Source organism: Aspergillus ochraceoroseus (genome assembly GCF_002846915.1).
Source record: "Aspergillus ochraceoroseus IBT 24754 chromosome Unknown P175scaffold_10, whole genome shotgun sequence".
Classification (NCBI taxonomy): Eukaryota; Fungi; Ascomycota; class Eurotiomycetes; order Eurotiales; family Aspergillaceae; genus Aspergillus; species Aspergillus ochraceoroseus.
Genome location: NW_024468485.1, coordinates 41,467 through 57,536, shown reverse-complemented (window position 1 = coordinate 57,536; position 16,070 = coordinate 41,467). Strand labels below are relative to the sequence as shown.

Genomic DNA, 16,070 nt, shown 5'->3' with positions numbered 1-16,070 from the left:
CTCTTTATTATTAATATTATAACTACTATTTAATAGAGCTTATCTATAAGATAAGAAGCTCTAATTTATTCTAAATATTTTAAAAAATAATCTACTAAGATACTCTAATATTATACTAGTTAACTATAAATATACTAGTTTATATCTAAAATATTAAGACTAACTTTATATATCTAATTATAATAAAATAAAAGCTAAAATATTAAGATTTTATTATAAAAATCCTACTATTAAATATTTTAGAAAAACTAAAATATATAAATTAATATTATATAAATATTTCTAGCCTAGAATTTATAAGTATATTAATTAATAAATCTAGAATTATTATTTTTATTATTAAATTACTCCTTCCTAAGAAATAAAATAAGAAGTACTAAGACCTTTATTAATTCTTAAATATATCTAGTAAGATATAAGTATGGACTTTATTATATATTTATTATTAAGTAATAATTATAATATTATTTTAATTATAATTAATTATTTAATAAAAATAAAGTACTTTCTTTCCTATATTAAGATAATTAATATTAAAAAAATAGCTAATCTATATTTTAAGTATATCTAGAAATTTTATAATATTTTTAAAATAATTATATTAGATTATAGAGTCTAATTTATTATTACTTTTTAAAAATACTTAATATCTTATTTAAAGATTTATAACTTACTATTTATTATTTATTATCTTAAAATTAATAATTAAACTAAATATATTAATACTATTTTAGAATAATATTTATAAGTATATATTGTCACGGCGCGAAGCTGTAGTACCTATCTAGTTAGATTCTGCCTTGACTATCCACCCTTATTCCTATATTTAAGCTATATTATTCTTAATCCTGTTATAGCTCTTCAAGCTACATCCTATTTATTACCTGATACCTACTATTCTACTATTCTATCTAGTTAGCTCCTAGTTAATAAATATCTAAATCTAACTCTACCCCCTAATATTATATAGCTTCTCTTTACTAGAAATTAATTACTACTATTATACCTACCTTACTATTTATATTATTTAAAAGTATAGAAATCTTCTTATATAATACTTCTAATAAATTAAGATAATATATTATTAAAATATACTAGTTCTTTATTATTATTATAAAAAAACTTTATAAATTATTTATTTTATACTTTATTATTACTAATCTTCTTAACTATATTTAATAAAAAGATAATATAATTAAGTACTAGAAGATATAAATTAAAAAAATTTAATAAAAGTTATTTAAAATACTTACTTAAAATAATATATTTTCTTAATTATTACCTTTTTTTAAAAAAGATACTAATATTACTACTCTCTCTACTACTATTATTACTCTTATTATATTTATTCTTACTACTTAAACCTCTAAATAACTTCTTAATCCTAATAAGTTTAATAGCTAATAAAGTAATTTAAGATACTTTACTTCTTAAATTTACTAAAAAATAATTATAAATCTTAATTATTTTCTAACCTTAAATAGTAAAATAACTTATATAACTAGTTATCTTAAAAGAACCTTATATACCTAAATCTTACTATATATTTAAGATAAAATCTATAAATTAAGTAATTATACTAAGATTTTAAAAATTTTAGAGAAAATTTTTAAAAATCTAAATTTAAAAATTAATACTTATATTAATTTATTTTATTTCTAATAAATTTATTATAAGTTTAATATTTTTTTTATTAAATTCTAATATCTTATATTAGAAGGAAATATAAATAAAAATATTTTATTTATAATTTTAAAATAAGCTATTAGCTAAGAACTTTAAGAAATATTAATATACTTTAAAACCTTATTATAATACTATAACTTTACTAATTATCTATAAAATCTAGAAAATTATTACTATTATTATATAAATACTACCTTATCCCTATCTATAAAGAATTCCTAGCCTTTCTAATTTATTTTAAAGCTAATTCTTACTACCTAAATTCCTATAATTTCTATTAATTCTGTTATTATTACTACTCCTACTAAAGACCTAATAGATCTATCTACTATTTATTACCTTAATTATTAAATCCAATACCTATATTACTGCTGCAGTAGTACTAACTATCTAGTAGGTAGCTACCTATACCCTAATTAAAGACTAACCAGCCATATCTTTATATCTACTATTAAACTAGACCTGTACCCCCTATTAACTAGAACCCTGCCTACCAAATACTCTATATTCCCTAAATTAGAAAATAGAGTATCCCTAATCTAAGCTATAATTAGGGATATCCCTAGTACTCCCTCTACTTATTAAAGGCTATAATAACTAGAATAATAGTAAAGGAGGAAAATTACTAATCTAAATTAATAATTTTACTTATTAATCTAGAAATCCTTAATAAGATTCTACTAATCTTTATTATAATTAATTCTAGAGCTAAAAATAAATATTTTATAGACTATAATTAGGCTATAAATAATTAATTAAAAATACTATTATTAAGAAACTCTATCTTACTAAGAGGATTTAATAATATTCTAGTAAAATCTAGTAATATTATTTATTTTATTTATTTAATTTAAAGAATTTATAACTATATTAAAAAAGATATTATTTTTTTTATAATCTAATTTATATATTTTCTTATTATTCTTAGCTTATTTTAATTAAAGACCTATAATTCTTAGATTAGATTTACTAATTATACTATTTTATTTAAAAATCTTTATTATAGAAAGTACTATAATATATCTTTAAAATTTATAAAAATTTTAATATTATATAATATATTACTAAAAGCTTCTCTTTAATATCTTAATTTCTATTCTAAATCTCTAAAGAATTAAGATATTATTAGAGTCTTAATTACTACTTATATTATATATATCTACTATAAATACTAGATATTTATTACTATTATTACTAATATTAAAGCTACTCTAAATCTTATTACTATTACTAAATCTAAGCTACAAGAGTAACTACCCCCTAAATTTACTAAGTTTTATAATATATTCTTACTAAAGGAGGCTAAGTACCTGCTACCCTACTAATCTAATAATTATAAAATTAAATTATTACTTAGAAAAATCCTATTTTTTAGGAACTTATATAGCATATCTTAAAATAAACTAAAAATTCTAAAGAAATAGATTAAAGAGAATCTAAAAAAAGATTTTATTTATTCTAATTTTTTCTTTACTATATTCTCTATCTTATTTATAAAGAAATCTAGAGAAAGCCTATAATTTTATATAGATTATTAAGCTCTAAATATAATTATTATAAAAGATTATTACTTACTACTATTAATAAAAGAGATACTAAATAACCTAAAAGAAATAAGATATTTCTTAAAAATTAATATTATCTTTACTTTTAATAATCTATAAATTAAAAAAGAATAAAAATATCTTACTATCTTCTAAATTTAATTAGACCTATTTAAATTCTTAATAATATTATTTAAGCTTACTAGAGCCCTAATATTATTCTAGAGATTTATTAATAAAGTTCTATATAATTATTTAAATATCTTTTATATTATATATTTAAATAATATTCTAATTTATAGCTAAATTTATACTAAATATACTTATTATATCTAATAAGTATTAAAATACTTATAAGTAATAAAACTTTATACTAAATTTAGTAAATATAAATTCTTTATATATAAGATAAAATTCCTAGAACTAATTATAAATAAAGATAGCTTTTAAATAGACCCTAATAAAGTAAAAATAATTACTAAATAAGAAATACTAATCTATTTAACTAATATTTAAGTCTTTATTAGCTTTAGGAACTTTTACTACTAATTTATCTATAATTTTTTAAAAATTATTAGACTATTAGTTAACCTAACTAAAAAAAATATTAATTTTAACTAGATACCTACCTATTAAAAAGTATTTAAATAATTAAAAGCTACTTTTATAAATACCCTAATACTAAAATCTTTTAACTAGTTAAAAAATATAATTCTAGAAATTAATATCTCTAATTATATATTTACTAGAGTATTATTATAATATAATAATAAAAATATATTATATCTTATTATATTTTTCTCTAAAAAATATTCTATAATAGAATATAATTATAAGATTTATAATAAAGAATTATTAGCTATTATTTATTATTTTAAAAAATAATATTTTAAACTAGAAGAGACTTTATTACCTATAAAGGTTATTATAGATTATTAGAATCTAGAGTATTTTATATTAACTAAGCTACTAAACTATTAACAAGCCTGCTAGTCTAAATTTTTATTAAGATTTAACTTTTAAATATATTACTACTCTAGGAAGTTAGGTACTAAGCCTAATATACTAATTAAAAGGTTAGAGGACCTGCCTAAAGAGGGGAATAAATAATTTCTTTACTAGAGCTAGACTATTCTAAAATCTAAAAACCTACTATCTAAGACTACTACTAATTTAAGACTAAATATTAATAGCTAATATTAAGTATACTTTATTAAATAATCTACTACTAATAAATTAATCTCCCTGCTACTAATACTATAACTATTATTTAATAAAGCTTATTTATAAGATAAGAAGCTCTAGTCTATTTTAAATACTCTAAAAAATAGTCTATTAAGATACCCTAATATTATACTAGCTAATTATAGATATACTAGTCTATATTTAAAATATTAAGACTAACTTTATATGCCTAATTATAATAAGATAAAAGCTAAAATATTAAGACTTTATTATAAAAATCCTACTACTAGATATTTTAAAAAAACTAAAATATATAAATTAATATTATATAAATACTTCTAGCCTAGGATTTATAAGTATATTAATTAATAAGTCTAGAATTATTATCTCTACTATTAAATTACTTCTTTCTAAAAAATAAAGTAAGAAGTATTAAGGCCTTTACTAATTTTTAAACATACCTAATAAGATATAAGTATAGACTTTATTATATACTTACTATTAAATAATAGTTATAATATTATTCTAGTTATAATTAATTATTTAATAAAAATAAAATACTTCCTCCCCTATACTAGGATAATTAATACTAAAAAGATAGTTAATCTATATCTTAAATATATTTAAAAGCTCTATAATATCTCTAAAATAATTATATTAGATTATAAAGTCTAATTTATTATTATTTTCTAGAAATACTTAATATCCTACCTAAAGATTTATAACCTATTATTTACTATTTATTATCCTAAGACTAATAGCTAAACTAAATATATTAATACTATCTTAAAATAATACTTATAAGTATATATATTATACCTGCAAGATAATTAATCTAAATAACTATTAATAATTAAATTTACTACTAACTTTATTTACTCTAAGTCTATAAGAGTATTACTATTTATAGCTAACTATAGATTCTATTTAATATTAGGATTTAAATTAAGCTATCTTATTATCTACTCTATTAAGAAAGATATTAAGAAATTTACTAATATTATATATAAAATTTATAAATTTATTTATACTAAAATTCTATCTACTTAAGCCTATTATAAAGTATAAGCTAATTACTAAAAGTAACCTATATATTACTATACTATAGGGTAAGAAGTCTAGCTAGATACCTATAATATTTAAATACTCTATCTATAGAAGAAGTTAGACTAAAAGAACTTTAGGCTATACTATATTAAAAGAATTATTAACCTGCATATTTATAAACTTAAATTACTTAAAAATATAAGAATTTATTTTATATTTAATATATTTCTACTCTACCTTACTATTAATAATTCTTTACCTAGTTAATACCCTAATCTACTACTACCTATTAAAATAGAAGGATTAGAAAAATAAGAAGTTAAAGAAATCCTTAATTCCTAATAAATTTATTAAGACTATAGCAAACCTAAGCTATAATATATTATTAAGTAGATTAAATATAATAAACTAACTAAAGAGCCTGCTAAATATCTAAAAAATACTTACTAACTAATAAATAATTATTACCTCTATTATTCTAAGAAATCCTAGCCAATTCCTCCCTAGTCTTAATAGAGCTTAATCCTAAGGAGGGGAGTACTATCATGGCATGAAGCTATAATATCTATCTAGTTAGATTCTATCTTAATTATCTACCCTTATTCCTATATTTAAGCCATATTATCCTTGATCCTGTTATAGCTCTTCAAGCTATATTCTATTTATTACCTGATACCTACTATTCTGCTGTTCTGTCTGGTTAGCTCCTAGTCAATGAATATCTGAATCCGACTCTGCCCCCTGACATATAGCTAGTTAATTTTTAGTTAGAATATAAGTAGCTACCTACTAGGTAATTAGTACTGCTATAGTAGTAATATAGATATTAGATTTAATAATTAAAGTAATAAATAGTAGATAAGTTTATTAGATCTTTAATAGGAGTAGTAGTAATAATAGGATTAATAAGGATTATAAGAATTTAAGTAATAGAAATTAATTTTAAAATAGATTAAGGAGGCTAGGAATTTTTTATAGATAAGAGTAAGGTAGTATTTATATAATAGTAGTAGTAATTTTTTAGATTTTATAAGTAATTAATAAAGTTATAGTATTATAATAAGGCTTTAAAATATATTAATATCTTTTAAAATTTTTAATTAATAATTTATTTTAAAATTATAAATAAGATATCTTTATTTATATTTTCTTCTAATATAAGATATTAGAATTTAGTAAAAAAGATACTAAACTTATAATAAATTTATTAAAGATAAAATAAATTAATATAAATATTAATTTTTAAATTTAGATTTTTAAAAACTTTCTTTAAGATTTTTAAAATCTTAATATAATTACTTAATTTATAAATTTTATTTTAAATATATAATAAGATTTAGATATATAAGATTTCTTTAAAGTAATTAATTATATAAATTATTTTATTATTTAGGATTAGAAAATAGTTAAGATTTATAATTATTTTCTAATAAATTTAAAAAATAAAATATCTTAAATTACTTTATTAATTATTAAATTTATTAAGATTAGAAAGTTATTTAAAAATTTAGGTAATAAAAATAAATATAGTAAGAGTAATAATAATAATAAGAGAAGTAGTAATATTAGTATTTTTTTTAAAAAAAGATAATAATTAAGAAAGTATATTATTTTAAGTAAGTACTTTAAATAACTTCTATTAAATTTTTTTAACTTATATTTTCTAATACTTAATTATACTATTTTTTTATTAAATATAATTAAGAAAGTTAGTAATAATAAAGTATAAAATAAATAATTTATAAAGTTTTTCTATAATAGTAATAAAGAACTAGTATATCTTAATAATATATTATCTTAATTTATTAAGGATATTATATAGGAGGGTTTCTATATTTTTAAATAATATAGGTAATAAAATAGGTATAATAATAGTAATTAACTTCTAATAAAGAGGAGCTATATAATATTAGGGGGTAAAGTTAGATTTAGATATTTATTAACTAGAAGTTAACTAGATAGAATAGTAGAATAATAAGTATTAAGTAATAGATAGGATATAGCTTGAAGAGCTATAACAGGATCAAGGATAATATAGCTTAAATATAGGAATAAGGGTAGATAGTCAAGGTAGAATCTAACTAGATAGGTACTACAGCTTCGCGCTGTAACAATTAGTTAGTTAGTATATATAGATCTTTTAATCCTTAATTATTATATTAAGATAGATAGTTACCATATTAAATTATACTTATTTTAAATTAAAATAAGTAACTATACTTAAAAATAGCTTTACTAAAGTATTTACTATTACTAGAAAGTAGACTTAATTAAAGTTTATATCTAGTTTTTAGAAGTTTCTATATATAACCTATCTTATATAAAATTATAATATATTATTATTTATATTTAATTTTAAATTATATACCTATTTTTCTAGTAAGATCTTTATATCTTTTAATAATAATATAAATTTATAAATTTAAATAATTTTAAGCTTACTAATTTAACTTTATATTATTTATATTTAGTAATCCTTTTATAATAACTTTATTACTTAAGTATAGATTTATAAAATTCTAACTTTATAAATCTTTATAAGCTTAATCTCTAGTATAAAATTACTAAGATCTAGTAATATAGTATCTAGTAATATTATAATAATTATATTAAGTAATTCTCCTAACTTTAGATAGGATTCTAGTAAATAAGATATTTCTAGAAGTATTTTTAGAGATAATATAAATTAGAATTAAGATTATTATTCTTATTTTACCTTCTCTTTCTATAGTTACTTTACTTACTTATCTTTAAAGTAAATACTTTAGTATTAACTTTTTATAGATTTTAAAAATCTTTATAGAGTAATAATATTATTACTAGTATTCTTATTAATAAGATTCTATATTTTTATCTAATTAATTATTTTTATATTTCTAATATTAAATTTAACCTATTTTTTAATTTTTAAATACTTTCTTTTTAATATATTTATAATTATTAAAGTATAGTTATCTTTAAAAGATTCTAAAACTAGTAAGACCTTCCTATATTAAGTAAATAATTTTAGAAGCCTTTATATTAATTATAATATTAATATTCTTTTAAAAATAGGTTAATTAGTATATAGATTATTTATAGTAAAATAGTTAATTATTTCTTTATATCTATCCTATCTAGATTATTCCTTTATATTAAGTCTTACTATTTCCTCTATATTCTTTTTAATTACTTGATTATTTTACTTAGAGATAGTTTCAGAAGTAGTCCTAGAGGTAGGTATCTACTCTAGTATAATAAGCTTGATAGTTTTAGAGATAGCCCTAGGGGCAGTCCTAGAGGTAGGTAGCTGCTCAGGTATAATAAGTTTGATACCTACCTCTAGATTAGGTAGAGTAGTTTTAGAGATAGCTCTAGAGGCAGATAAGTATAGATATATTAAGTTAGTACCTACCTCTAGATTAAATAGGCTTAATTTAGATAAGGCTAGATTAGGTATTAATATTTAAATTCTTCTCATAATAATCTTATTATTAATTATTAATAATAAAATTTAAGAAATAATATTACTTTAAAATACTTTATTATAGATTATTCTTTCTTTTTTAATATTAATAAATATAGTTACTTTAAATAAATTATTATTATTTAATTTTAATTTATTAAGAAATTATAATTATATTTTATTTATTTTATTAATATTACTTTTATTAAATATTATATTTTTTAACTAAATTATTTTCTTTATATTTAGATATTATACCTTATAGATATAATTTTTATTATATTTAACTAATTAACTAATTTTTACCTTAAATAATATTTTTATACTTTTAATCTTATTTTTATATAAGATATTTATAAATATCTTATATTCTTATATATAAATATATTATAGATTAATATCTTTAATTAAAATATTTAATTTTTTATAAAAAAGTTATATAAGTAGCTTTCCTTTATTATTACTTTTTTTAATTAACTTATTTAAAATATAGACTACTATATCTATACTATATAATTATATAATTAGTTCTATTTTTACTTATATATATATTATATAGGTAGTTTAAATTATATAATTACTAAATTATTTAATAGTACTATTTTCCTTAGAGGTTTATAGTAATATTAGTTTATATATAGTACTAAAATTCTTACTCTACCTAGTATACTTATTAAATTTAGGAGTAAAGTTAAATCTAATCCTTCTAATATAAATTCTAGTTATATTTAATTAATTATTATATATTTCCTTTAATATCTTTAAAGATTTACTTTTTACCTTTAAATATTATATAAAAAGGTATCTAGAATAATTATCTAGAATTAGTAGAATATACTTAATACTATCTCTTTTAATTAATTTAATTTCTTAGAAATCTATATATATAAATTATAATAATTTTATTATATATAGTTATAATTTTTAGGATATTTTTTTCTTTAATTTTAATAATTAATATACTTTATAGTATAGCTTAGTATTTTAATTAGTAGTAAGTAAGTTATTAGTAGCTAAGTTATTACTTTTATTATAAAGTATTACCTTATTATACTTTAATTATTTAATAGATAGATAATCTAGTTATTAATATAATAAGTCTATTAGTATAATAGGTATGATTATTACCTTATTTAAAATTAAAAATAGAATATTATTATTTAAGATAATATATCTAATTATCTTATTTATTACTATCTTATAAATATATTAATTTTTTAAGTTAAAATAGATTTTTAATTCTATCTTTATTTTTTTTACTAGTATTAAGTTATATAGTATATTTAGATTCTAAAGATATTTTATTTAGTATAATATTAAAGTACTATTATCTAACTTAAATTAAATTATTATTTTTTTATAACCTTAAGGATATACTACCTTATTATTAGAGATAATAAAATTATAATTCTTAAAATTATTTAGATCTTTAATTAAGTTATTAAAGAGATTATAATTATTATATATTATATAGCTTATTCTAGAATTATATAATTATTTATTTTTAAAGATAATTAATATTAAAGTTATTAATATATTAACTCTAAATAGTATAAAATTATTAGTATCTAGAATAATATTAGCTTATATAACTAGACTAATAACTTAATTTTAGATTAAATTATTCTTATTCTTTAATTTATATAGTTTAAAGTACTAAAGTATTAAAGTTAGTCTTTATTCTTTCTTCTACTTATTAATTACTAAATATAAGTAATTCTTAATATTATATTTTTTTTTCTTATAAAATAAGTATAGTATTCTAGGTTTTCTAGATTACTTTAACTAATAATTAATATAACTTATAATTATTATATTCTATAATAATATATATTTTTACTATTACTATTATCTCTTTTTATTATTTATTATTAATTAAGAATTTAATATATTTATAGCTAGTATTATAGTATTAAATATAATATTAAATAATAAATTTTCTTAAATTTTATTTTTTATTATATTATATATAGTATAAAAATACTTTTATATAGTTATTTTAATAAAATTATTATCTAAATTATTTAAAATTAAATTTATAAAGCTTATATTATTTCTTTTAAGCTCTTAAAATATTATAGTAATTATTTAATAAGATATAATAATTATTTTTAATCTATTAAAAATATTTATTTTCTAAATAAAGTCTAATATAAACTTATTAATAATTATATAATTCTTATACTTAATTTTAATAATTTCTTTTTAAATCTAGTATATATATCTTTAATTATTATTAATAACTATTTTTTATAATTTCTATATAAAATTATCTATAAAAATATATAAAATAATATTTATTAATAATTTTTTTACTAATTTCTTACTTATTAAATATAGTATTTAATTAATTATTATTTATAAAAGAAGTTCCTATAATTTATACTTAAAATTATTAAGTTATAATCTAGAAATATTATTTTTAAGAAACTTATTTATTTTATAAAGTTTTAATTTTATTTATATAAATAAAGCCTAAATTTTAAATTTTAAATTATTTTTTAATACTATTATTAGGCTTAAATTAAATATATTATTCTTTAACTTTATTACTTAATTTTAGCTATTAATAAATAAGGTAGTAGCTATTAAAGGTAGATATAATAAATTAGAAATATTAGGATATCTATTAAGAATAGATTTAGTTATTATTTTAGTTAAATTATAAAAATTTTCTATATACTATTACCTAGGTAGTATAATATAATAATAATAGGTAATATTTTTATCAGGATCTCTATCTAATTAGGTAGTAGATCTTTATATAGGGGTATAATAAGAGTTTTAGAAATTTATAAAGTATAAAATAGAACCTTAAGGAGGGCTTATAACCTAATAAAGGTTGTTAAATGATGATAGTAGAAAGTTGACTAAAATAGGTTTAATTAGATCTAATTAGGAGATAGAGAGAAATGAAGAAGATGCTTAGAAGAAGTATGAAGATCTAGAAGGAAATAGTGGCCTAAATACACAAAGTAATCACGTGTTGCTATCTGCTTTATAGTGGTGCTACTTTATGGTGGTGCTGGTTGCATTCACTGAGTACAGCACTCCAACATATTCCATGACAATGTATGTGTTCTCGTTCTCTCGATACATCGCCTATAGTCGGGGTGCTGGGATAGAAAGCCTCTGCTCGATAAAAAACAAAGCATGGCCCTTATTTTCAGCAACATAAGGCCCGTATTTTACAACATACAGGTCTCGAATCACAACAAGCCGCCCACCATAATCAATGGTGCGAATGGTGGGGAGAGTTTTAGCGGCCTGATGGATTTCATCTTGCGTAGGGAGAGGGCCTGGCAGGTTATCAGGATCTTGATAGTATGGCAAAGAAAGAGTTATTTCGCAATTATTATCCTGAGTCATTATTAATCTCAACAGGATAGAGCTTTTGACAGTGCAACAGTTGCTTCTAACAGTTTTGAGTAATTGTGATTTGGATAGAATTGTTGAAGTGAGTTATTGATTAGATTACTATCCAAGTATCTTACTAGGGCTTACAGCTTGGCGGGGTAGTAGAACCTACTAGTGAGAAAGTAACAAATGATCTAGTAATGAATAAGATATGGAAAATTTCAACCTGTTATTATATTATAGGTAAATAACATGTTGTTTTTCTATATATTATGTTGGAGTGCTGCACTCAGTGAATGCAACCAGCACCACCATAAAGCAGCATCACCATAAAGAAGAAGATAGCGACACGTGACTACTCTGTGTATTTAAGCCACTATTTCCTTCTAGATCTCCATGCTTCTTCCAAGCATCTCTCTATTTCCTAGTTAGACTAATTAAATCTATTTCAGTCAACTTTCTACTATCATAGTTTAACAATCTCTCATTAGGTTATAAGCCCTCCTTAAGGTTCTATTTTATACTTTATAGATCTCTAAAAAACTCTTATTATACCCCTGTACCCCTATACAGAGATCTACTACTTAATTAAATAGAGATCCTGGTAGATATATTACCTATTACTATTATATTACTCTACCTAGGCAATAGTATGTAGAAAATCTCTATAATTTAACTAAAATAATAACTAAACCTACCCCTAGTAGATATCCTGACATCCCTAACTTACTATACCTACCTTTAATAGCTACTACCCTATTTACTAATAGCTAAAATTAAGTAATAAAGCTAAAGAATAATATATTTAACTTAAGCCTAATAATAGTATTAGAAAATAATTTAAAATTTAAAATTTAGGCTTTATTTATATAAATAAAGTTAAAACTTTATAAGATAAATAAGCTTCTTAAAAGTAATATTTTTAGACTATAATTTAATAATTTTAAGTATAAATTATAGAAACTTTTTTTATAAATAGTAGCTAGTTAAATATTATATTTAATAAGTAAGAAACTAGTAAAAAAACTACTAGTAAATACTATCTTATATATTTTTATAAATAATTTTATATAAAAATTATAAAAAATAATTATTAGTAATAATTAAAGATATATATACTAGATCTAAAGAAAAGTTATTAAAATTAAATATAAGAATTATATAATTATTAATAAGTTTATATTAAACTTTATCTAAAAGATAAATATTTCTAATAAATTAAAAATAATTATTATATCTTATTAAGTAATTACTATAATACTTTAGGAGCTTAAAAAGAATAATATAAGTTTTATAAATTTAATCTTAAATAATCTAAATAATAATTTTATTAAAATAATTATATAAAAGTATTTTTATACTATATATAATATAATAAAGAATAAGATTTAGAAGAATTTATTATTTAATACTATATTTAATACTATTATACCTACTATAAATATACTAAATTCTTAATTAATAATAAATAATAGAAGAAGATAGTAATAATAGTAGAAATATATACTACTATAAAATATAATAATTATAGATTATATTAACTACTAGTTAAAATAATCTAAAAAACTAGGAATACTATATCTATTTTATAAGAAGGAAAAATATAATACTAAGGACTACTTATATTTAATAATTAATAAGTAAAAGAAAGGATAGAGGCTAACTTCTATATTTTAGTATTTTAGGCTACTTAAGTTAAAGAATAAGAATAATTTAATCTAAAGCTAAATTAGTCTAGTTATATAGGCTAATACTATTCTAGATATTAATAATTTTATATTATCTAGAGTTAATATACTAATAATTTTAATATTAATTATTTTTAGAAATAGGTAGCTATATAACTCTAGAGTAGGCTATATAGTATATAATAATTATAATCTTTTTAATAATCTAATTAAAGATTTAAATAGCTTTAAGAATTATAATTTTATTACTTCTAATAGTAAGATAGTATATCCTTAAGATTATAGAAAAGTAATAATTTAATTTAAATTAGATAATAGTACTTTAATATTATACTAAATAAAATATTTTTAGAATCTAAATATATTATATAACCTAATACTAGTAGAAAGAATAAAAATAAAATTAGGAATCTATTTTAACTTAAAAAATTAATATATTTATAAGATAGTAATAAATAAGGTAATTAGATATACTATCTTAGATAATAATATCCTATTTTTAGTTTTAAATAAGATAGTAATCATGCCTACTATATTAATAGACTTATTATATTAATAATTAGATTATCTATCTATTAAATAATTAAAGTACAATAAGGTAATACTTTATAATAAAAATAATAACTTAGTTATTAATAACTTGCCTACTACTAATTAGAATATTAAGCTATACTATAAAGTATATTAATTATTAAAATTAAAAAAAAAGATATCCTAAAAACTATAATTATATATAATAAAATTATTATAATTTATATATATAGATTTCTAAAAAATTAAACTAATTAGAAGAAATAATATTAGATATATCCTACTAGTTCTAGATAATTATTCTAGATGCCTTTTTATATAATATTTAAAGGTAAAAAGTAAATCTTTAAAGGTATTAAAGGAAATATATAATAATTAGCTAAATATAACTAATATCTATATTAGAAGGGTTAGATTTAACTCTACTCCTAAATTTAATAAGTATACTAGATAGAGCAAGGATTTTAATACTATATATAAACTAATACTACTATAAACCCCTGAGAAAAATAGTACTATTAAATAGTTTAGTAACTATATAATCTAGACTACCTGCATAATATATATATAAGTAAAAATAGAACTAATTATATGGCTATATAGTATAGATATAGTAGTCTATATTTTAAATAGGTTAGTTAAAGAAGGTAATAATAAAGAAAAGCTACCTATATAATTTTTTTATAAAGAATTAAATATCTTAATTAGAGATATTAATCTATAATATATTTATATATAAGAATATAAGATATTTATAAATATCCTATATAAGAATAGGATTAAAAGTATAAAAATATTACTTAAAGTAAAAATTAATTAACTAATTAAATATAATAGAGATTATATTTATAAGGTATAGTATCTAAATATAAAGAAAATAATTTAGTTAAGAAATATAATATTTAATAAAAGTAATATTAATAAAATAAATAAAATATAATTATAACTTTCTAATAGATTAAAATTAAATAATAATAGTCTATCTAGAGTAACTATACCTATTAATACTAAAAAGGAAAAAATAATTTATAATAAAGTATCTTAAAGTAATATTATTCCCTAAATCTTATTATTAGTAATTAATAATAAAGTTATTATAGGGAGAATTTAAATATTAATACCTAATCTAGTCCTACCTAAATCAAGCCTATCTAACCTAGAGGTAGGTGCTGACTTAATATATCTGCAGCTACCTGCCTCTAGGGCTATCTCTAAAACTACCCTACCTGACCCAGAGGCAGGTATTAAACTCATCATACCCGAGCGGCCACCTGCCTCTAGGGCTGCCCCTAGGGCTATCTCTAAAACTACTAAGCTTATCATACCAGAATAGATACCTGCCTCTAGGCCTGCCTCCTAGGCTGTTTCTAAAACTATTACCAAGCAAAATAATTGAGTAATTAGCAAGGATATGGAGGAGATAGTAAGATCTAATATAGAGAAATAATCTAGGCAGGGTAAATATAAAGAAATAATTAACTATTTTACTATAGATAATCTATATACTAGTTAACCTATTTTTAAAAGAATACTAGTATTATAACTAATATAAAGGCTTCTAGAGTTATTTTCCTAATATAAGGAGGT

The 16,070-nt window shown here is 18.3% G+C and overlaps 1 protein-coding gene across 1 annotated transcript; it reads left to right on the top strand.

Annotated features, from left to right (window-relative positions):
• Positions 1 to 412: 412 nt before the first annotated feature.
• On the top strand, positions 413 to 571 carry P175DRAFT_0445799 (uncharacterized protein; the record flags this gene model as incomplete). The annotated part of the gene is made up of 1 exon (XM_040894304.1): positions 413 to 571. A coding segment is annotated over one exon (159 nt), but the record flags the coding sequence as incomplete, so codon positions are not given.
• Positions 572 to 16,070: the final 15,499 nt, after the last annotated feature.